The following is a 24,937-nucleotide window of genomic DNA, read 5'->3' as shown; positions in this document are numbered from 1 at the left end:
GAACTAATTGCAAATGATGTGCTAACTATGTGTAACTTTAGCCACAGACAGGCATGTGTCAATACGTAAAACATTAAAAGATAATTATTCCAATATCGACCACCAGTTCGACATCATAAAGTCGGTGGGAAATAAAATCCTGAGTGCCTCAAAAAACAAACAGGCCGAGGTCCTATCTTCGTGGACTTCTTCAATAAAAACCCATCTTTGGTGGTCATCCCGTACGTGTGTCAAGAATCCTAATGTTTTAGTAGAGAAATAGCTCTCCTTGTGTCATCATGCTCTCAACGAACATAGCTGGAACGAGGACCATGAAAAAAAAGAATGTGATCACCCTCCACTGACTGAAATTCAGTTAAAAAAAACTAAATGGTTGAAAAAAAAGACTCACCCTTATGATAGACTAATTAGCATTGCTACCAATTCTTACCTTTTGAAAGATAATAAATAGAGATGAGCGAACCTTGAGCATGCTCGAGTCGATCCGAACCCGAACTTTCAACATTTGATTAGCGGTGGCTGCTGAACTTAGATAAAGCCCTAAGGCTATGTGGAAATCATGGATATAGTCATTGGCTGTATCCATGTTTTCCAGACAACCTTAGAGCTTTATCCAAGTTCAGCAGCCACTGCTAATCAAATGCCGAACGTTCCGGTTCGGATCGACTCGAACCCGAACCCAGTTCGCTAATCTCTAATAATAAACAACTGTCTTCATTTTATCACGGGGGAATTGGAAATTTTTCTTTAAAATATCTCCCCAAACAAATTCACTTCTTCATTGACCGTATGGTAGCCCGCACACAGCTTGCGGCTTTAGACCATAACTACAATGTCAACCGAATTCAAGCTACTGTCAAACAAGCCACAACTGCTAGTGACCCGGTGGGGACAGCTAGAGGCCGTTTTGAATACTCCAAGGCTAGAAAGTCCTAGGTTGTAAAGGCCATATTAGAACCCGCTTCAAATAAGTTTCTGAAAGTTATCATGAAGGAGGTCATAGAAATTGTCTTTGATTCATTACAAAGTGAATGGTGGTCACGTCGAGATTCAGTTCCGAAAAACATAGCTCCTGTTCCATACTACCTAAAAAAAATTGGTCTCCCGATTTGAGAGTCCTTTCTAACAATAAATACTGGTTTTATAATACATATTGTTTTTTGAAAACTTAAAATAGTGAAGTGTTTAAAAGTATTACCTTTCTTATATATGTGTGAGTACTGTGCATAAAAAAGGACAATGTTATAACAGATCTATACATAAGTTTTTTTTATGGATTGGAATGCAAACAATTTTTATTTTTTTTCATTTTCTTACAACTAAGTTAAATTATTTCTTTATAATTCAAATAATTAACAGTTGCAGCAAAAAATTATTTAAAAGAAATAAGCCTTTTCAAAAGTTTAATGCAGTTGGTATATTTCTGTTTGAATAAGCCTCATATCATTGAAAACCTGTGTAATAATCGGCAGGATCTGGGAAGCAATCTCGAATTGTTTTTACAGCGCAGGAAGGAATTGGAACGCAGTGCTCTTTACCCAGACAGCCATAGATCATTGCGGTTAAAGAACGGTATGCCATTGAACTTAAAAATTTGTTTAACCCCTTCCCCCAATATGACGTCCAGGGACGTCATGAAAAGCAGTGGCAGAACGCATCATGACGTCCCTGGACGTCATGGCTTCCCTGCCTCCCCCCGCTGACCCTATCTAAGATCGAACAGCAAGAGGAGGCTATGTGACACGGCCTCCTCCTGCTGCCTCTGCCCGGAGGGTCAGCCGCGCTCCCCCCGGGCAGTTAACCCCATAAACACTGCGGTCAATGCGACCACAGCGTCTATGGGGAGATTCCGTGTCCTCCCGCCGATCGGGCGGCGGGGGGAGGCTGCAGAACGTTGCCTCCCCCCACCGCCACTAACAGTGTGTCCCCCGGCTCCCTCCCCTCGTCCTCCGATACCCCCCCAGGTTGCACATAACCACCCCAGGTTGCACATAACCACCCCAGGTTGCCCGTAACCACCCCAGGTTGCCCGTGACCACCCCAGGTTGCCCGTGACCACCCCACATTACCTGTAATCTCATTTTTTTATTGTATTTTAGTAACTGCGCTATTCTAATAACTATTACTAGCTGCGGTTTTGCTCCAGCAAATTGGCGCTCCCTTCCTTCTGAACCCTGCTGTGTGCCCATACAGTGGTTTATGCCCACGTATGGGGTACCGTTTTACTCAGAAGAAGCTGCGTTACAGATTTTGGGATACGTTTTTTTCTCCCATTCCTCGTGAAATTGAGTACTTTCCTCTAATACCTGTGGGGTCAAACCGCTCACTGCACCCCAAGATGAGTTCTTTGAGGGGTGTACTTTCCTAAATGGGGTGACTTTTGGGGGGGGTTCTATTCTGCTGACACTACAGGGGCGCTGCAAACGCACCTGGCGCTCAGAAACTTCTTCGGAAAAATCTGCACTGAAAATGCTAATTGGCGCTCCTTCCCTTCTGAGCCCCGCTGTGTGCCCATACAGTGGTTTATGCCCACATATGAGGTACCGTTCTACTCAGGAGAACCTGCGTTACAGATTTTGGGGTGCGGATTCTCTCATGTTCCTTGTGAAATTGAGAAATTTCAAACTAAACGAACATATTATTGGAAAAATTTGAGTTTTTCATTTTTACTGTCTAATTTTAAATACTTTCCTCTAATACCTGTGGGGTCAAAATGGTCACCACACCCCAAGATGAATTTTTTGAGGGGAGCACTTTCCAAAATGGGGTGACTTTTGGGGGGGTTCTCTTCTGCGGACACTACAGGGGCGCTGCAAACGCACCTGGCGCTCAGAAACTTCTTCAGCAAAATCTACATTAAAAAAGCCAATTGGCGCTCCTTTTCTTCTGAGCCCTGCTTTGTGCCCATACAGTGGTTTATGCCCACATATGGGGTACCGTTGTATTCAGGAGAACCTGCGTTACAAATTTTGCAGTACTTTTTTTCTCTTGTTCCTCGTGAAATTGAGAAATTTCAAACTAAACGAACATATTATTGGAAAAATTCGTGTTTTTCATTTTTACTGTCTAATTTTGAATACTTACTCTAATACCTGTGGGGTCAAAATGCTCATCCTACCCAAAGATGAATTCTTTGAGGGGTGTACTTTAGAAAATGGGGTGACTTTTGGGGGGATTCTGTTCTGCGGACACTACAGGGGCACTGCAAACGCACCTGGCGCTCAGGAACTTCTTCAGCAAAATCTGCATTAATGGTGCGTTCACACCTACAGGATCTGCAGCTGATTTTCAGCAGCAGATTTCATTTAAATAACTGAACACAGCATCAAATCTGCTGCAGATCTGCTGCAGATCCTGTAGGTGTGAACGCACCCTAAAAAAGCTAATTGGCGCTCCTGAGTCCGGCTCTGTGCCCATACAGTGGTTTACGCCCACATATGGGGTACCATTGTAATCAGGAGAACCTGCGTTACAGATTTTGGCATGCTTTTTTTCTCATGTTCCTTTTTAAAATTTTCATTTTCGATTATTTTACGGCCTAATTGTGAATACTTTCCTCCAGCCCCTGTAGGGTTTAAATGCTCATTATAACCCTAGATTAATTCTTTAAGGTGTCTATTTTCCTAAATGGGGTCACTTATGGGGGTTTTCAGGATACCAGACTTCTAAATCCATTTAAAAAAAGAACTGGTCCCTAAAAAAATCAGTTCTGGAAACTTTCACAAAATGTGATAATTTGCTAATAAATTTCTAAGCCCCATAACACCCTTAAAAAGTAAAATACGTTTCCCAAATTATGCCAGAATAAAGAGGACATATTGGTAATGTGATTTAGTAACTAATTTATGTGCTATGACTTCCTTTTTCATTAGTTCATAAAATGCAAAATTTACTAATTTTTCATGATATTTTGATGTTTTTCACAAAAAACACACAAAGTAGTGACCAAATTTTGCCACTAATATAAAGTGCCATATGTGACGAAAAAACTATCTCAGAATCGCTAGCATACGTTAAAGCATCACTGAGCTATAAGAGCATAAAGTGAGACAGGTCAGATTTTGAAAAATGAGCCTGGTCATTAAGGACAAAACAGGCTGCGGAGGCAAGGAGTTAAGAACCAAAAACAACCTTATCAACGAAAATTATACACAACACATACATAATAATTACAAAAGTAATTTTACCAATTCTTTTTTTTTTTTTTCTCGATAGCCTTGAGACATCTACACCATGTGTGTTAGCAAACTGGAATCCATGATCAATCTTGCAAATTCTGGGTGTAGACAGATGCATGCGTAGTTTTGTCTTAGCCAGTTTATACTGTTAAATTCATTGCAAAAAATGCATTCCTCAACTGTTTCCATGATTCCACATTTGTTGCGTAAACACCAACTAAGATTTAGCAGCCTTCCCTCAGTATCTTGCATTGGTTCAGGAGGTCCTGTGTATGGCTATGTTCACATCAAACGCTGTTAAACTGCCAGCTGCTGGGCTGCATTCAGCACGTTTCTGCAGCCGATACCTCTGTAGCGGCTGCAGGAACGTTCTTTCTTTGCAATTTACTTGTGGGCACAGTCAGGTGTGCAGGTACCGTCAATTTTTTTTTCGTAACTGCCTTACTTGACATGCTTTTTCCATGTCACTTGAAACATTTACTATTTTTTTTTTACTTACTGAAATATAGCTAGACTGGGAGGGTTCAGTGTAAACGTCAATACTCGCTGTTTTTATGGAAATATTGTCATCCGACTGCAGAAAAAATGGTAAAATTGTAGTATGCATAAAAGCAAAAAAAAAAACTCAACCATAACCATATCAAAATTCATAGTATGAACACTGTTCCCCCATCAGCCTGTCATTATGCCTTATAATGAGGATATGATGGTGGTTGCAGCTATGGAAACTGGAGAGTAACAACTTGCAAAAATACAATCAGCAGATTTAAAAAAAATAAATAAAAAAAAATAGAGCAGCGTTTAAAAAAAGACTGTGCCTACGCCCCCTCCGCGACGGCCCTGGTCTGTTGATGTAAAAACCAAACAAAACTATGTACCTGGTTGTAGATTCACTTACAGATGCTTGGAGTAGTAGTATTGCTAATTCTAGAATTCCAGCTTGAAAAAATACAACTACTACCATAACCATCATGCTGATAGAGTAGTAGTATGTGATACTACTACTCCAAGCATCCTAGTCTGCTGATAGTTCATAATAGGATGCCTGGTGTAGTAGGATTGCATATCTACAACCACCCTCATATCCTGATTATAAAGCATAATGGTTGTAGTAGTCACATTTCTTCAAGCTGTCATTCCAGAATTAGCAATACTACTACTCCAAGTATTTTAGTCTGCTGACAGTTCATAATAAAAATTGTAGGTTTGCTAGTTGTGGAATTCCAACTTGAAGAAATACTACTACAACTAGCAAAACTACAGCCCTACTATGAACCGTCAGCAGACTAAGATGCTTGGAGTAGTAGTATTGCTAATTCTGGAATTACAGCTTGAAGAAATATGACTACTACCACAACCATTATGCCTTATATTCAGGATATGATGGATGTTGTAGTTATGCAAATTGTACAAAAGTTTGGATAAATACAACCCCCATCATATACTGATTATAAGGCATGATGGTGGTGGTAGTAGTATTTCATCATGCTGTAATTCCACAACTAGCAAAGCTACAACTTTTATTATGATCAGACTTAGATGCATGGAGCTGTAGTTTTGTTAGTTGTGGAATACCAGCTTGAGGAGAAATATCATCAATCATCCTCATCATATCATCCTCTATCTCAGGGGTCCTCAACTGGCGGACCGCGGTCCGAACCCGGACCGCGGAGGCCAGCTGTCTGGACCCCTGGTCAGACCTCCTAACCGCCCCGGATCCGGTCTGTCCCGGGGCGGTTAGGAGGTCCCGCTCCCCACCGCACTGCCTCCCGCCCCATAGGCGTACTGTCCTTAGATGTCAGTACGCCTGTGGGGCTGGGGGCAGTGTCGGTCCGGCCCCCGGCTGATACGCGCTCTGTAGGGATGTCCCGGGGATTCCCCAGCAGAGCGCGCACCACAGACCTCAGTGTACGCTGCCGGCCTGTCCTTCCCGGAAGTGCAGGCCGGCGGCGTACGCTGAGGTCACTGATGCGCGCTCTGCTGGGGAATCCCCGGGACATCCCTACAGAGCGCGTATCAGTCGGGGGCCGGACCGACGGGAAGAGACGAAGACAGCCGCAGCGGGGAACGAGGTGCTAGGTGAGTTGTTTTTGTTATTTTTTTTTTTTCTGTCTGGGGGGCATCTACAAGGGGAGAGCGCACAGGTGCACTATATACTACAGGGGGGACCTCACAGGGGGCTATATACTACTGAGGGGGCTATATACTACTGGGGGGAGCGCACAGGGGGCTATATACTTCAGGGGGGACCTCACAGGGGGCTATATACTACTCAGGGGGCTATATACTACTGGGGGGAGCGCACAGGGGGTTATATACTACAGGGGGGACCTCACAGGGGCTATATACTACAGGGGGAAAGCACAAGGGGGGCTATATACTACTGGGGGGAGAGCACAGGGGCGCTATATACTACTGGGGGGAGCTCACAGGGGGCTATATACTACAGGGGGGCAGCGCATGGGGGGGCTATATACTACAGGGGGAGCTCACAGGGGGCTATATACTACAGGGGGGAGCTCACAGGGGGGCTATATACTACTTGGGGGGAGCTCACGGGGGCTATATACTACTGGGGGGAGCTCACAGGGGGCTATATACTACAGGGGGAGAGCACAGGGGGGCTATATACTACTGGGGGGAGCTCACAGGGGGCTATATACTACTGGGGGACAGCGCACAGGGGGCTATATACTACAGGGGGAGAGCGCACAGGGGGGCTATATACTACTGGGGGGAGCTCACAGGGGGCTATATTCTACAGGGGGAGAGCGCACGGGGAGGCTATATACTACTAGGGGGAGCTCACAGGGGGCTATATACTACAGGGGGAGAGCGCACAGGGGGGCTATATACTACTGGGGGAGCAACAGGGGGCTATATACTACTGAAGGAGAGCACACAGGGGGGGCTATACACTACTGGGGGAGCAACAGGGGGGCTATATACTACCAGGGCAGTCACCCCCTTTGTACCTTATATCAAAGGCCTGGTGAGAGAAAAAAATGCCAATTTTCCCGCTAATAAGCAGCAATTCTGTATATAAATAGTTGAACGTTTGTGACAAAGTAACAAAACACGTTTCCTACTGATGTTCAGCTCGGACCTTCACCTGACAATAGACCCCGGTAAGTGGACCTTCACTAAAAGTTGTTGAGTACCCCTGCTCTATCTCATCATCGTGTATTGTAATAAGGATATGATAGTGGTTGTAGTTATGTGTTATCCACACACCACTCTTATGATATGGCAGCGTGTGGTGTTGTGAGTTCTTTGGGATTCTGAGGGAATAGAATCGGGTGCTGTGTCAGGTCTCCTAAGTGTATCTTCTCTCCATCACACTTGTTCAGCAGACTCCAATGTAGTGAGGTTAAACAGGTTTTATTCTGGTACATTATCTATACAGTAAAACTCCATCAGCCATAAACATCACTGAGAACAATGTTGAAATACATCTTCACATAGGGAGGGTATGTTTCAGGTACCTGGATTTATCAGTCCTATCCTGGAAAACCCTCTGCTTCCCACTGGGCTGCAGTCTCTCCCTGTGGTAAATCCTGGTCTCTCTCCCTGTGGTAAATCCCGGTCTCTCCCTGTGGTAAATCCCGGTCTCTCCCTGTGGTAAATCCCGGTCTCTCCCTGTGGTAAATCCCGGTCTCTCCCTGTGGTAAATCCTGGTCTCTCCCTGTGGTAAATCCCGGTCTCTCCCTGTGGTAAATCTTAGTCTGTACTGTACTTTCTGGCTCTTTATATAAATCTGACTTTCTCTGTGTGTTTTTACCTCACAGTACAACAGGATCTCTTGTTAATTTCTGTCTTTTTCACACAACAGAATCCTGCTTCTTGTTACCTCATAGCACATACTCTGACCCTGACTGGATCTCCACACAAGATCCTTCTGAGCCCCTCCCCTCTTTCCCAGCATGCACAGCACACATCTGCCTGTTAACTGCTTCACTACTGGACAACTACCAGTGTATGCTGGCACCACTGGCACTCTCTAACTGCCAAACAGAGGTCCTAATTAACCCTTCAGAGTAACAGCCAATACTACCCTGGGCCACATTCTCCTCCTCTGGATTAATGTCGTCCTCGACATTCAGCAACGATGTCCTTGCAGGCCTTGTTAAACAATTATCAGGCCGTGTAATAGGCCCAGTAAACGAGCGCCAATCTAGTAGATTGGCGCTCGTTTACAGTTATTGGCCCGTCTGATAGTACCCTTAGTATAAGACAGTTTCTCTTTTTGCTGTTTTCCACCAATTTGGCCATTTATTTTGAATTCTTTGCGGATGGTTATCTCTGAGGCTGGGCTGGTCCTCTTTACTGGTAGTTCTGGAAACTAGACACCTTAAAGAATTAATCTAGGGGTGTAATGAGCATTTCAACCCTACAGGGGCTTGAGGAAAGTATTCACAATTAGGCCATAAAAAAATGGAAAATAGAAATTTTCCAATAATATATTTGTTAAGATTAAAGTATCTCATTTTCATAATAAACATGAGAGAAAATGCACCCCAAATTTTGTAACGCAGGTTCTTCTGAGTACAATGGTACCCCATATGTGGGCATAAACCACTGTATGGGCACACAGCGGGGCTCAGAAGGGAAGGAGCGCCTATTAGCATTTCCAGTTCAGATTTTGCTGAAGATGTTTCTGAGCACCAGGTGCGTTTGCAGAGCCCCTGTAGTGTCAGCAGAATAGAACCCCCCCAAAAGTCACCCCATTTTGGAAAGTACACCCCTCAAAGAATATATCTTGGGGTTTGGTGACCATTTTGACCCCACAGGTATTAGAGGAAAGTATTCAAAAGAAGACAGTAAAAATGAAAAAATAGAATTTTTCCAATAATATTTTGGTTTAGTTTGTAATTTCTCAATTTCACGAGGAACAGGGGAGAAAACTCACCCCAATATATGTAACACAGGTTCTCCTGAGTAGAACGGTACCCCATACGTGGGTATAAACTATCTGGGGTGGTTACGGGCAATCTGGGGGTTTTTATTGGCTATATGGGGTGGTTACGGGCTATCTGGTGGTGTTCACTGGCTATCTGGGGTGGTGACGGGCAATCTGGTGGTGTTCACTGGCTTTCTGGGGTGGTGACGGGCAATCTGGTGGTGTTCACTGGCTATATGGGGTGGTGACGGGCAATCTGGTGGTGTTCACTGGCTATATGGGGTGGTGACGGGAAATCTGGTGGTGTTCACTGGCTATCTGGGGTGGTGACGGGCAATCTGGTGGTGTTCACTGGCAATCTGGGGTGGCGACGGGCAATCTAGGGTGGCGACGGGCAATCTGGAGTGGCGACAGGCAAGGTGGTTGCAAGTAATCTGGGGTGGTTGCGAGCAATCTGGGGTGGTTGCACACAATTTGGGGTAGCCACGGGCAGTCTGTAGCAATCTGGGGTGATTGCACACAATTTGGGGTAGCCACGGGCAGTCTGTGGCAATCTAGGGTGGTTACGGGCTGTCTGGGATGGTTACTGGCTATCTAGGGGGGTTACTGGCAATCTGGGGGGGTTACTGGCAATCGGGGAGGGTTACGGGCAATCTGGGGGGGTTACTGGCTATCTGGGGTGGTTACATGCAATCTGGGGTGGTTACGGGTAATCTGGGGTGGTTACAGGTATTCCGGGGCACTTGACTTTGGGTAAAAAAGTGCCGGCACCATTTGGAACAAGCGATCAGCGGTATATAGTATATACCGCTAATCGCTTGTACTGGGACCACGCCGGGTGGTCCCCGATCATTGCCCCATGCTCTCTGCCAGTTCCAGTGGTGGAGAGAATGGAGCTTTGATCATTTTTAGGAATCCATCACTGTGAACAGAGTCTGTTCACAGTAATGGCGGTGGCCATCTTGGATCAAATGGCCGCCCAGGGAGGGGAGGGTCAGTGACCAGGTCACTAGGGTTAATCCTTGGGACAGGGGGGGACATGTTTTCATCTCCTCTCACCGTGTATTCACGGTGAGAAGAGATGAAAGCGTTCAGCTGCGCTGGCAATGCCCGTTATCGGTGGCCGCCGTTATACTGGTAATAATGGCGATCACCGGTGAGGGGACTGGCCAGGACTGAGCCCACATTCTGCCCCAACCTCTCAGCTACCTGCGGTCGCTGAGAGGAGGGGGATGCGGGCATTGCCGGCGCCGCTGCACTATTCTGCACCATCGCCATAAAGAGCTGATGGCAGCAGAATAGAGCCCATTAGTGATAGCCATAAAAATCCGTATCGGCGGTCACTAATAACATAATACATGTATTCTCTGGGTCACTATGGTTACGGCGATACCACATTTGTATAGTTTTTTTTAACTATTACCACTTCGGCGCAATAGAAACTATCTTCCTAGCAAAAACCCACAAAAACTGTCGCCACATTGCAAGATCCATAGCGTTCTTATCTTTTGCGCGACAGAGCTGATTTTGGGCTTATTTTTTGTGGGAAGATCTGTAGTTTCTATTGATACCGAGTTTTATATGTATATGACTTTTTGATCTCTTATGAGGTATTTTCTAAAGTGGATTGATAAAATACAGCTATTCTGGTACTGCTTTTTTTTTGTTTTGTTTTATAGTTGGGTCGTTACGGACGTAACAATACCAAATCTGTATGGGATTTGTGTTTTTGATCACTTTTATGTAATGTTTTATTGTGTATGGGGAATGTAATGCATTTATTATTAGGCTGGGGGGGATGTTTTGTGTTTGCACATTTTTTTTTCACTTTTACACTAGTGTACATTACTGTACAATACTTAGATCACTCATACAATACACTGCAGTACCTAATGTACTGCAGTGTATTGTATCATGCCTCATGCTGACAGGCAATAGCCACGGCAACCCCTGTCAGCATGAGGCATCTCCATGGTGACCCCGGGGACCTTCACATCGGAGGACCGGACGGCGCCGCGGGACATTGCGATCACGTAAGTGACCCACGACGCAGACCGGGACCCGTTAGATGCCGTGTCATGGTTTAACAGCAGCATTTAACGGAGAATCCTCCGCTCCGGGCAGTTTGGGGGGGGGGGTCAGCTGTCACACTGTGTCGCACTGTTTCATTGTTTTAGGTCAGTTTATACTTTAGGCAATCACAAATTGCAAGTCAACTGCAATATGAGAACACAGTTTTAAAAGGGGTTGTCTGGGAATGAGTTTTTTCCCATTTATTTTTTGAATGAAGAACCCCGGATGCTGCAAATATAAAGCATACTCCCCTGCCTTAATTCTCCTGCTGCTGCTTTTCTGACGGCACCTAGTCCCAGCTGCTCTTGGGTTCTTCCTGCTTCTATCCCCTTTGTGCAGGAGCTTCTCAGTCAGCCAACCACTGGTCTCTGCAGGCATTTCCCACAGGGTCGGCATGTCTTTGGAAGCATCCAGGAACCAATATCCATTGTATCTTCAGAGAAGTAGGGCAAGAGAGTATGTTTTATTTTTGCAGCACCCTGAACAAACCCTTAAAGGCACAGAAATGTGTTATTTTCTAAAGTAGAAAAAATATATATTATAGTTGGAAGTTAAAAATTTTTTTTATTAGTCTAAAACAGTTTTTATTAAATAAAAATGTTTGAATCTTGATTTAAAATTATACTTGTTATAAGATTTTGGGAGCTAATAATTATTGCTGGGGTCTTAGGATTTTTATATTTTGCTACTTACCTGTTTGCATTTATTCTATTTGTCTTGACCTTGTGTGACCCAAGGTGGTCTCTATCTCTAACAATCAGCATCTCTTTGGTGAAAAAGATCTGCCCTATAGCAGATTGTGTGCCAGTTTCTGTGGCCTGTTTCTTCTGGTCATCCAGTGTGTCTCTGCGTGCGTTCTCTGAAGCCGTGCCAGTGTTTTCATACGGTTCACTGCACATTGTGCCATTGTTGGAGCATTCTCTTTAGTTTACTTTGTCTACATAACTTCGATAGCATCTATCACAGCAGCTGAGGATTCAGATGAACCTGGAACAAATAATTACCCAGCATGTACCATGTTATTATTCACAAGCATGTGGACTTGGCAGTACAGTTAGGGGCCTCTCTTTAAGGCTTTAAATCAGCTGGACATACACTTTTTCATCTTCAGCCATGCTTGAGGTTTGCTTCTCGCTGATGCCAGGCTAATGGGTGCCAGCTTTACTGGGGAAGACAATAATGGAAGGATTGCTCTGATTGTTTTCAGATTAATTTAACCATATCCGTTTTAATAAAAAATGAGTTTTGTGAGAATGCTGAACAGCTGGTTCCTTCCATTTTACTAGTGAGTTTATTCAGAACTTGGTTGTAGTTATAAATGTGTGTTTGATATCTGTTGTCTGACTGTTATGCAGTTGCCCTTTCAGCAATATTACAATATACAGTAGGTAAATGCCTATATAGTCATAGGATGCAAAGCAACTTCCGTCTTAAACTGGTTATTGTATCATGGTATTTCCCTAATAATACTTAGGCTATGACAAAGGCTTAAAAGTTTAAGGTCCCCCCACCCCCACCCCAAAAATGTCTAGCGAGTGTCTGGTAAGGGTTTGACCACTGGGGACCCCACTGATCACAGAAGCCCCCCAGGTTGAATAGAGCACCAGTTGGGCATTCGTGCTGCCTCATAATTTAAAGGGGTTATGCAGCGTAAGAAAAACGTGGCCACTTTCTTCCAGAGACAACGCAACTCTTGTCTCTTGTTCAGGTGGTGTTTGCAGTTATGCTTTATGTACTTCAATAGAATGGAGTTGCAAAACCCCACCCAAGTAGGAGACAAGCGTGCTGTCTCTGGAAGAAATTGGCCATGTTTTTCTAATATTGCATAACCCGTTTAATTTTGGGCCTGATGACGATAGCCATGTTTAATGGAGCAGCAGCATTCTGTTCAACCAGGGTGGCAGGGGACCCCCGCCAAAGAAACACCCAACATTCCGGTTCAGGTAACGTTGCCAAACCCGAACGCAAGTGGTGCATCACTTTGCATTTCAGATACACTTTTAGCCCAATAAAGCACACGGTTAAACTGATTATGTGTGAAAAATTTAGCAAGGGGTATCTATCAAAGAAACAGGAAAAATAACTTTCTGAAAATCCAAGATAACTGGTTAGAAATTTTGGGAAAAAATGGGTTATGCAAAATTAAAAAAGAAGGAATTTTCATGCAAAAACAACACCAACCTCTGTTAGGGCTGTGGTGGTGTCCTGTGCTCCACACCCACTCTCCCCACAGGCTGTCTGCTTCAGACGCTGGAGCCCACGCGCAGGCACCCGGCGCTACTGCTTCGCCCCTGGGGGCACCTCACCACTCCACGTTCCTGTTCCCCGCTGTCCCCACCTTCTAGGGCGTGCATGCCAGCTGTCACAGATTTAAAGGGACAGTGCTTTCCTAATTGGTTAGAGCAAACACCTGCCCTATAAATACAGCACCTATCCTAACATTCCGTGTTGGAGCCTCTGCTTGCTGTGTGTGTGGTCCCAGCTCTCCGTGATTCCTGCTCGTGAATCCTGCTGTTCCTGGTTCCAGCTACCTGTGGTTCTGCCTGTGTCTGCTATTTCAGTTCAAGCCGTGAGTTCTGCTGTGTTCCAAGTTGCCCGCCTACGTGCCTGCTGCTGCTGCTAGCAAGTCAAGCCAGGGGTAGTGACCTGGGGGTCGCCTGCCACAGTAAGTCCATCCTGCCTTGCGGTGGGCACTGGTGAAGACCAGCGGCCCCTTAGACTCTAGTGGTGGTACAGCAGATTCACTACTCCAGTTGTCACACCCCAGATTATGTTTTACCATTCAGCTCCATTCACTTTAATAGAACCAATCTTGAAAACCACACCCAAACTGAGGACAGTCACTGCTTCTGGAATAAAGTGGCCATGTTTTTATAAGCCTGGATAACCCCTTAAAAAAAAATCTGCCCTAGTGATCGCCATACACAAATGGGAACATATTGCTATTTGCTAAGTCACATATTTGCCAGGTGCAGTTTTCTTGGGGTTTTAGACAAGATGTTTTGAGAAGAATGTTACTCTAATCCGAAAATTTCATTTACACCTTAATATTTATGAAGACGTTGTCAATACGTCTCTTATACATTATACTTGGATAAAAATGTCAGCTATTGTGCTATGTGATTTGCAGCACACAGTATGTACCATAGAGCTTATAGGTGTTATTCAGTGATAGATTCGGGACAGGATTGAATTTGTCTGCCAAAGCCTTGCTTTGTTTGACGGAATCTCAGTATGAAAGCATAGTTATGTGTTTTGCCTTCATTTTGTGCTTAAGGCTTTGCAAGAATATTTGAGGTGCATGAAATGGAGATGAATGCATTACCACCCTTCCATTCGAGATGCATGGAAGCTTAAGGGAGTTCAGTACAAGCTCTTTCCATTTGTGAGGGGCTGGGGGGCCTCGTGCCTTTGAGTTTGCTTTGTGGTGTGTGAATGAAAGATTTGTAAAATGTCATGGTTTTCCATTCTGCTGCTTTCTCAATAAGGACTAGAACACATACTGTCCTAACTCTGTGTGATTATCTTCTATGTTTTAGTGATTTGGGGGGGTTCGCTCCATTTATAGGGGAAGACTAAGATTATTTTCTTTCATAGTGTTCGGAATCCCTTAGTAAAGCACAGTCTGTATTCTGCGTGTGACCAGCAAATGTGGATATTTTTAGAGTGGGTTTGATGTGGTTAGTTTTTGATTAGCCATCATTGTGGGAACTATGCTGTTGTCATGAATTGATGTGATGGTACATAGTGATAATGCGAGTACTCAAGCTTCATCTGCACAATCACATTTCGGTGCTGGCTCTAGTATACTCCAATATGTATAGAAGTAATGAGAAGGCACCACTAAAACCCACTACATACTCTGTAGGGAATTTGCCTGTAGTGCATGTCCCGCAACATATATTTGATAAAATGTCCGCTATCCCATGACAGTATAGATGCAAAATCCAGACAACAATCAGAAAATGAATAGGATGGCACTCACTATGTAGTATTTAAATCCAGTCCATAGACACTGTAATTTGTGCAACAAATAGGAGAGAAGAAATGGGCGACAGCCATTTCGTGGATTGTTCTGCTTCGTCAGACCCTAACTTAGTCACTTATAAAGGATGTTACTATTATTTTGCTTTATAAACTGTATATTAGTAATCTTGCTGAGCGTTGGTATGCTATATAGATATCAACTATAGATTAACAAATACCGTATTTTCCGTAGTATAAAATGACTGGGCGTAAAAGACAACCCCAAACGTTTCCAGTTAAAATATAGAGTTATATATACCCGCCGTATAAGACTACCCCTCTTTAAAAGCACAACAAATAAAAATTAATAAAAAAAAACATCAGATATTAACGAGAGGCAGAGAAGGAGGTACAGTAATAGTGGTAGGATACAAGGGCGACCAGACGGGTGAGAGAGGTGTGTTTTTGTGGACAAACATACTGGACATGCAGAGCTCAATGATGAAACTAGGTAGTTAGCATATTAATAGTGTTTTTCTGGGCACGGTGCCACTCTACCATATCTCTGTCTTTCATATTACGGACACTTGCAGCTTGCTCTGCACTTCATCCTGTTTCCGCATGCGGCTCCTCCAACCGTATGCAGCAACTGCAGATTAACTGCGTGTAAGACGACCCTGACTTTTTGAGAAGATTTTCCTGGGTTTAAAAGTGGCCTTATACACAAGAAAATACTGTAGTTATACTCTATTTTTTTAAGTGTATAAAAAGAATGGCAATCAGGGTGAACTGCACCAGTAAGATAGTTTGGCAGAAGTTGTGCAAAGTTAGAAACAAAGCCTTTCATCAATGAGACGCAAAAAAAAGCCAGGCTAAAGTCTAACCTGCCAGGCTGAACCATAAGGATTTGAACGCAGAGCACTGAAATTACATCATGTTCCATTTTAAAGCTTTACCCAACGACTGGTCATGAAATGGTTAAACAGAGCCCTGGTCTGGACAATGCCTCATGTCACAGAGCCAGATCAATCAAGGTGTGGACCACCAGATCAAGACCCAGTCATAGCCAGCCCAATCTCCAGACCTGGACCCCACTGAAAACTTCTGCAATGTGATCAAGAGGAAGATGGATGATCACAAGCCACCAAACAAAGCCAAGCTGCCTGAATTTCTGCGCCAGGTTTGACCTAAAGTAACCCAACTTCAATGTAAAGGCCTGATGGAAAGCATGTTAAGATGTATGTAAGCTTTGATTAAAATTAGGTTAGTTCCACTAAACATTGATTTCTGGACTCCCCCTAAGTTGAAATATTATAGGAACCTCAGGAATGGTAGCTGATGTTTAGAACCTCACATGAGGGTAGTACATCAGGAGGCCTACCTTGGCAATGTGTCCCCCTGTATAGTATTTTGGTGGGTTGCCAATACATGAACGTAGACAATGTAGAGATCTCATTTAGCTTCTTTATGTCCTGTAGTGTGACGGCAACCTGAAGAAGCACAAAAACGATTACATTGCTTCATGCCGTATAATAAATCTGGTGTATATTAAGACACTGTTGTCCAACTTTATACTACATGTAGATTGGTTGACGCCAATATTTTGTGGGAAGATGTTGCACATTTCAGTTGATGCCTCATCTTTTATAAGCCCTACCCCTCTGAAGAGCTAAAAAACACAATTTGGTATAGTAAATTTGACCCAAGATGTATATTTTCCTCCAGTGTTTCGTAAATGTTGATTCCCATAGCTCAGGGCAAAGTCAGCTCTCTAGTGTAGGTACTTCAAAATAACTGACTACTCAAATTAGATTTTTGGCATATATTTAATGAAAAGCGAGACATTTCACAACCGTCTCCAGCTTGACGTCTTTTTCCGCTGTCATTCTATATCCTCTAGTAAACCACTTCCCATAAATGACCTCTTTGCCCTCCACAGTACGAAGTGGAAAAACAAAACAAATTGTTCATTCACTGCTCAGATTTGGACCGGCACCTATGAGATAAAACTTGTCTCGACTCGAGCTTAACTCTTCTAACATGTAAAGGGCAAATTTTGGATGAATTTCTTGGCTGCAGAACAGATTGTGAAGGCTGAGCGCTGATGAGTGAACTCTCCCTAGAGCCGACCTCTTGTCTTGTTGCTCCATTTGAAGAGGAAATGAATGTGTATTTGTCCTTGATATGACAAGGTGATCGGATCAGGTTTAGCCGATATTAGACCTGGGACATGTGATAGAATTAATAAAATGTGCTCTGAAGGAGCTGGGGAAATACTTATTTGTTCATTTTTTGACCTACTGGGTTGATTTTTGCAGTAACACGTCACATCTGTAACTACATAGCCAGAAAACATGGCTCTATGTTGAAAGATATGCAACTCTAATAAGAGTATGTGACAGATTATGTGCAGTAATAATTATTTAATCATATGTCTGGTGAAAGGTAGACATGTATGCGGGTCAGCTGTTATTTAAGACCTAACAAATATTATTTTGGTAAGTTGAAGACGTTGTGTATTTTTTGCCTTACAGGCAACCTGTCATTATGACAAACTCATTACTATGGGGATATACCTAACTACTGTTTTAATAGTAGTTTTAATCATCACGATTATTGTATACCCAAAGGGAAGGTGGTGGTTAAAAGTAAGCAATTCCCTTTCATCCAATCAAGTTTTGAAAAGGATGCCTTTTTTGAAGCTTTTAGGCCTTCTTACCACATACTCTTCAGTTTATGTTTTTTTGTTTTTTGTTTTATTTTTTTTTGCTCTAAAAGCCACAAAAAAAGTTTTTTTTCATAGTGCTCCATGATGCTATTTTTCAAAATGGTTGTGTTATAACATAGATTTTTCTCATTAAGTCTTGTGATCTGAAAACACCCAAAAAATATACAGCAATTGCTGCCCCCCCCAAGAAACTTTTTTTTTTTTTTCGTAGAGATAAATCTTCTGTATTTTTGACATGTCCTCGTGCCTTTTTACAGTCCTCTGTTATAAAACAGTCAATTTACAGATATAGGCTGGGTTCACACTACGTATATTTCAGTCAGTGTTGTGGTCCTCATATTGCAACCAAAACCAGGAGTGGATTAAAAACACAGAAAGGATCTGTTCACACAATGGTGAAACTGAGTGCATGGCCGCCATATAACAGTAAATAGCTGCCATTATTTCAATAGAACAGCCGTTGTTCTAAGATAACAGCAAATATTTGCCATTAAATGGCGGCCATCCACTCAATTTCATCATTGTATGAACAGAGCCTTTCTGTATTTTCAATCCACTCCTGGTTTTGGTTGCAATATGAGGACCACAATACTGACTGAAATATACATAGTGTGAACCCAGCCATAGGGTGGGTTCATACTGAGGAATTCTCGCGGATAATATCCGCGAAATTCCATCGGCTGTCCGCGCGGCTTTCTTCCGGCTCCATAGACACGATTCTATGGGCCGGCAAATTCCGCTATCCACCGAAAGAAGTGACATGTCACTTCTTTCGGCGGATAGCGGAATACGCCGGCCCATAGAATGGTGTCTATGGAGCCGGAGGAAAGGCGCGCGGCCGTGCGCGCGGACAGCCGACGGAATTCCGCGGAGTTTATCTGCGAGAATTCCGTAGTGTGATCCCACCCATATAGTGTACACAGTACCTTATGTGGCCTGCTCTGTAACATATCAGTGCTAATCCTTTCAGGTACTCAATCTATTTATAATGAAATGCATTAAACCACTTATGTTCTTTCCAACTCTTCAAATGAAATAAACAGATCATTTCATCCTGCTCAAAAGAATATGCATCTGATATACTGCATACTGTAATATAGCAAGTGCCATATTGCTGCCATGAGACACTAGTGCCAGTTTATTAAAAAGTTTTCCAGGATGTTCACAATTAGTTTTTTTTTACTTTTCACATGGATTCCAACATCAATCTGCATCTTGTGCATGTGGTTTCCTCAACCCTGTTCACATGTGTTGAGCCTCACCTTCTCTGAGATTGATTAATTGACAGCCGGAATCAACCGAAATGGAGTCTACAAAATAAAGAAACTATTTTCAGAGGCACAAAGGGCCCACAAAAACCTAAATATTTCCTTATACTAAATATAAAATGTAGCTTTCATTGAATCTGATAAAAACGAAAATAAATGTGTGGACCACATGATATAGAAATGTAAAGTTCCTCCTATCGCATCAGCATGTGTGTAATCGTATTGAGACATCTTTAGTAGTATAGTGTATTTTAGTAGCTGCAGGCTACCAATGATAACACCAACTAAACTAACTGATAATAGAATATTAAAACTTAGAAATCACCTCAAACAACTAGTTTCCCTTCATCCGTCATCAGGTGAGAGGGTACCTGGAATAGGTACCTGGAAACTGGCAGCACAGCTTTATGCATATTCATGCTGTCAGTTTCCCTTCAATCAGAAGAGGCCGCCTCCTAGACACTTGTTTAGACACTTGCACTTTCACCTGTTAGTATTGGCCCATCGTGTGTTGCAATTTCTCTGCAGTAGAAATCGATGCTTGTGCAGTACATGTTTCTGTCCCCCATAAAATTGGGTACTTAAATATAGGGAACGTGCGCAGATATGCCTTATGATGCGTTGCTGATTTCATTCGTTTTTTTTCAGATTTTTCTGATTGTTTCTCCTTTATCTGTGCTTTTCAACTGGAGAGATGAGCTGGAGACATGGGGATATTTCAAGGTGACGGTTATTCATGGAAACCGGAAAGATTCTGAGCTAGTGAGAATAAGACAAGGGAAATCCGAAATCGCTTTAACTACCTATGAGACACTTCGACTGTGTTTAGATGATCTAAACAGGTACGTGGAGCACAGCGACAAAGTCAGGGTACTGCTAAGTCTTTATTGTACTGTATTTACTGTATTTTGTATTGTACTGCTTTATACATAGCACCCCAATGAAATCTGCATATATTTCTCATGAATGTGGTCCCTCCTATTCTGCAACTATCTCTAGAGGTTGTCTGGAAGCAAAAAAAACCTGATAAATGGTTTGGTTTATGCACCTTATTTAACCCTTTGAGGACCAGGCCCAAAATGACCCAGTGGACCGCGCAAATTTTGATCATTGCGCCATAACTCTACGTCCTGGGTCGTCTAGGGGTTAAAGGGGTTGTCCAACGAAAAAATATTTTCTTTCAAAACAACTGGTGTCTTCCCATACTTATAAGCTACTATTTGACCTGCAGGAAATGTTGTTTATTTACATTCAGAAACAGTGCTCTCTGCCGACATTTCTGGTGGAGTCAGGAACTGTCCAGAGAAGTAGCAAATCCCCATAGAAACCCTCTCCTGCTCAGGACAGTTCCTGACTCGGCCAGAGATGTCAGCAGAGAGCACTGTTTCTAAATGTAAATAAACAACACTTCCTGCAGGACACATAGTAGCTTATAAGTGTGGTAAAACTTGAGATTTTTAAATAGAAGTAAACTACAAATCTATATAACTTTCTGACACTAGTTGATTTAAAAGAAACAATTTTTCACTGGACAACCCCTTTAACTCCTATACTTCGTAAAGGAAACAGAATAGCTTTTATTACTACATTTTTTACTTATCTCCCATAGAGGTTAATGGAAGTTTCATTAAAGGGCTATTCCCAACACGTAAAGATGGTTTACCACCCCCTGGTGGCCTGTTTGTGGCCAACGGAGGTCATTGGGAAGCCAAAGACAGCGGAAGAGGGGGAGTTATACAGACAGCGTAGCTCCATGAGCTATGTTGTTTATAAATCTCTGAAAGCTACGTAAACAGCGTAGCTCGTGAACAGGCCAGGAAGCCATCCCTGTCAGATGGGAATAACCCTTTTTAAGTGTTATGTTTTTATTATTTCCTCCCCTGCTGCAGGTTGACATGTATACTTACCATTGATAATCGGCAAAAATCTTTTTTTCTTTCAAGTTAACTGATATCAGAAAGTTTTATATAGATTTGTAATTTACTTCTATTAAAAAATCTCAAATCTTTGCATACCTATTAGCTACTATAAGTCATGCAGGAAATGTTGTTTTCTTTTCATTCAGACACACTGCTCTCTGCTGACATCTCCGGCTGAGACAGGAAAACCTCTCCTGCTCTGGACAGTTGTAGTCTTGGCCAGAGATGTCAGCAGAGAGCACTGTGTCAGACTGAAAATAAAACAACATTTCCTGCAGGTTATATAGGAGCTAATAAGTATGGGAAGATTTGAGATTTTTAATAGAAGTAAATTACAAAACTATATAACTTTTAATATCATTTGATTTGAAAGAAAAAGATTTTCGCTGGACAACCCATTTAAGCAGCCTGGTCAACTGTTTGTGGCTTCCAGGCCACCTTTGGTTGCAGTAAGCAGGCTGAATTGTGATGGATGAGAATCCTGGCTACCCCCATGATCCCACTTTTTCACTTTATGGACTATAATAAAGCAAATGAGTCAGATTTGATTGACAGCTGAGGAGAGATGCACGCTGTCCTGCTCTTCCCCCAAAGTGTATCCATGTATTGAATGTGTCTCAATGCATTCAATAACTTTTGAAACATTTAATGAAAGGTCAAAGGTTGTTTCAGTAGACCCTAAGAACCCGTTCACACTATGCAATCGGCGCCAAAATTCCACGTTGTGACATGTCAATTCTTTGAGCGGAGAGCATTCTGATAACAAAGCTATTACTTTGCTTCAGGCTTCTATATGTCATAATGGAGATGTTCTTTCCTTTCTGCAGTATAGATTGGTCAGCAGTTATTGTGGATGAAGTGCATAAAATAAAAAATCCAAAGGCAAGAGTTACAGAGGTAATGAAAAGTTTAAAGTGCAAGATTCGTATTGGACTCACTGGGACCATACTACAGAACAACATGGAAGAGTTATGGTGCGTTATGGACTGGTAAGTATCTGTGTGATTGGGAGAGAGCATTCTCGCTGCTCTATTTACAGCGGAGTCCAAGCAAGGCTATAAGCATGAACAAATTGAAGCTTATCAGGAACTTAAAAGCATTTCTACACAAGTAGAGGCACAATGTAAAGCAATGAATATATGGCATGTTTCAGAAAGTAATATGAACTCATAGCAGCAATCAAGAAGCAATGGTAGCATGGTTCGCGTAGATGAGGGCAGCATTCTTGTTTCTTAAAAAGGCTTATTTAAATACGGTGCAAGCTTTGTTTAAAGGGGAACTATCAGCAGGTTAGACAAATCTAACCTCTTGATAGTTGACTACTTTGCAAGGCGCTCTTACCTTTATTCTCGGCGCCATTCCCGTGCAGTTGGCGGTAAGGCCGTTTCAAGCACTGCCCTGCCCCAGAGCACCAATCTGCCCCCACTCATCCATCCCCTTCTTATGATTATCAGTGGAGCGGGCTGGATCGTTGCTCTGGTTACGATAGTCCCGCCCCCAGTGCTTCTAACGGCCTTTCCGGAGACCAAATTAAATTAACAACTGCATCAGATGAAGATAAGACACATACCTTCCCTCTTGGCACCCCATGTGCAATACGGAGCTATCAGCAGGTTAGATTTGTCTAGCCTGCTTGATAGTTCCACTGTTGCTCCATCTATTTTACAGTTGAGACATTGTCTGACTGCTGTTAACCCAATCTATAAGGCATGGGGGGCTGTATATTGCGCTAGAGTGGTGACAGTTCCTCTAAATAGAGATGAGCGAATCTACAGTAAGAATGAAGCGAAGCACTTCGTTCCTATCGGGATTCTGCTCATCGGGCTGCAGGGCTTTAATGCCAGCTCCGCTCCCTGCCACTCCTCCCCTGGTGTTGGCAAAAGATTGATCCAGTCCTGGGAAACTTCTCCCACTTTCCCAGGGCCAGATCCATCTTTTTCCAGCACCTGGGGAGGAGCAACACAGAGCAGAGCAGACATCAAATCCCCGCAGCCCAATGAGCAGAATTCCGATAGGAATGAAGCGTTTTGCTTTGTCTTATGGTGTATGGTGCTCAGTGGTCAAGAAACAAACAGTCCATATATATCCCCAATGTAATCCGATTTTTCCCTCTGTGATTATGTGAGACTGCAGAATACTTTTTAATACCTTCATTTTTTTCAGACACATGATGGTTGACATCATTGAAAGAGCCTAACCGCTTTTGATGTGTCTGAGAGAAAATGAGTTCTTGTTCTTTCAAGAGCAGTTTCTGTATAAAAGATTTAACTTTTTTTTTTAAATGTCTTCCACGCTGCTCCAATTGATTTTGCTACGTTTGGCACATTCATTTGGAAATGGTTAAACATGAAATTTATTAGGATTTGAACATTTGTGACCAAGTTAAACCGGCTGTATAGAGGACATGTTTAAAGGTATTGTCTGCTTTGGGTACCCCCTTTTGGTTAGAACAAATCCTTGAAAATAAGATAATCATGGGGAATCCCACTGCTGGGACTTTTAGTGATCAGACAATTTCAATTTTCCTGGAAGCTAAAAATGTAATGGTCTACATTGGGTTCTTTAGGATGCCTGAATGTAAAGAGGGAGACGCTCCTTTGTAGCCACTCCTGACTCCATAATAAATAACACTTCTTTCACTCAGAAAGGGTTTAAAAAACCTAAACTCCTGTACATGAAGAGTAATATTTAGTCTTCAAGGGTACAGAAATACACGGTTGCTTGATTCCATATACAGCACCACACTTGTCCTCAGTCTGGGTTTGCCTTTGCACCTCCGATCCATTGAAGTGAATGGAGCTGATACCATTCACAATCTGAGGATTTGGGTGGTGGTGGTGTTGTTGCAAGAAAGTAGCAGGGTTTTTTTTTTTATTTCAAAACTTTAATTTTTGACACTAAAAAGTCACACATTTTTGAGTATGTCATAATTTTCTTAGATTTGCCACAAAAAAGTTCATTGGAAAAAAAATGCAATCACACCACAATTTGATACATAAAAAAAGAAAGAAGCTGCTTCAAAAAAGGTGTGGAGAAGTGAGAAAAAGATAAATTAGGGGAACTCTGGTGGTCTAAAAGGCATCAATCTTTACTGACATTAGTCTTTGTGTCACCTGTGGCTTACAACCTCTTTTCCTTATCTCAGGCAAGCATACATGTTAAGAGGACCATATTCTTGTACAAACTTCAATCACTTGTTGGCCTGGTTTAAAGGGTAGTTCACACACACACACACACACAGCACACGCACTTTCTGGCACTTTCTGGCACCAGTTGATTTAAAAGAATTTGTTTTGTGGACTACCCCTATAGAGAAAGCTCAGCTACTTTCTTGCAAAAACAACATCACGTCTGTCCCCAGGTTGTGTGGGGTATTACAATTCAGCTCCATTCACTTCAATGGAACTAAGCTATAAAAGGCTACAGTATTAACCAGTTTGAGAATGGAACTCCTGTAATATACAAAAACCTATAATATTGTCCTCTTCCTTTAATTTAGGGCAGTGCCTGGATGTCTAGGTGGCAAAAACCAATTCATTGAAGAATATTCACATCCCATAGAGCTCGGCCAGAGACATAATGCCACAAAGCGGGAACTAGCCACAGGAAGAAAAGCCATGCAAAAGCTGGCATTGAAAATGTCTTCTTTTTTTCTAAGACGTACAAAGGCGCTTATAAGTAGCCAGTTACCAAAGAAGGAAGATCGGGTTCGTAAGCCATGGTTGTATAGTACATGGTTTAATGTGTGATTGGAAGCACCATGTACACATTTTCTTGTTTTGCGTTTCCAGATTTTTCTTCACAAGTTTAGCTTTTATTATTTGTCTAAATGAATTTGAGGGCCCTGTGTATATTAATAACTATGGAAGATCCATTCTGTCTTTTGAATAACACTATAATGACAC

General features: G+C 42.7%; 1 protein-coding gene across 1 annotated transcript in view; it reads left to right on the top strand.

Annotated features, from left to right (window-relative positions):
- ERCC6L2 (ERCC excision repair 6 like 2) overlaps positions 1–24,937 on the top strand; it is an 80,004-nt gene that overhangs the window by 9,076 nt on the left and 45,991 nt on the right. The window contains exons 4-6 of the mRNA XM_069961747.1: positions 19,762–19,955; positions 21,860–22,021; positions 24,532–24,739. Coding sequence (XP_069817848.1) covers positions 19,762–19,955; positions 21,860–22,021; positions 24,532–24,739 — 564 coding nt within the window. The remainder of the gene's footprint in view (positions 1–19,761; positions 19,956–21,859; positions 22,022–24,531; positions 24,740–24,937) is intronic.

Source organism: Dendropsophus ebraccatus, chromosome 3, assembly GCF_027789765.1.
Source record: "Dendropsophus ebraccatus isolate aDenEbr1 chromosome 3, aDenEbr1.pat, whole genome shotgun sequence".
NCBI lineage: Eukaryota > Metazoa > Chordata > Amphibia > Anura > Hylidae > Dendropsophus > Dendropsophus ebraccatus.
The sequence above is the reverse complement of the archived record's forward strand: the minus strand, read 5'-3'. Positions and strand labels throughout refer to the sequence as shown.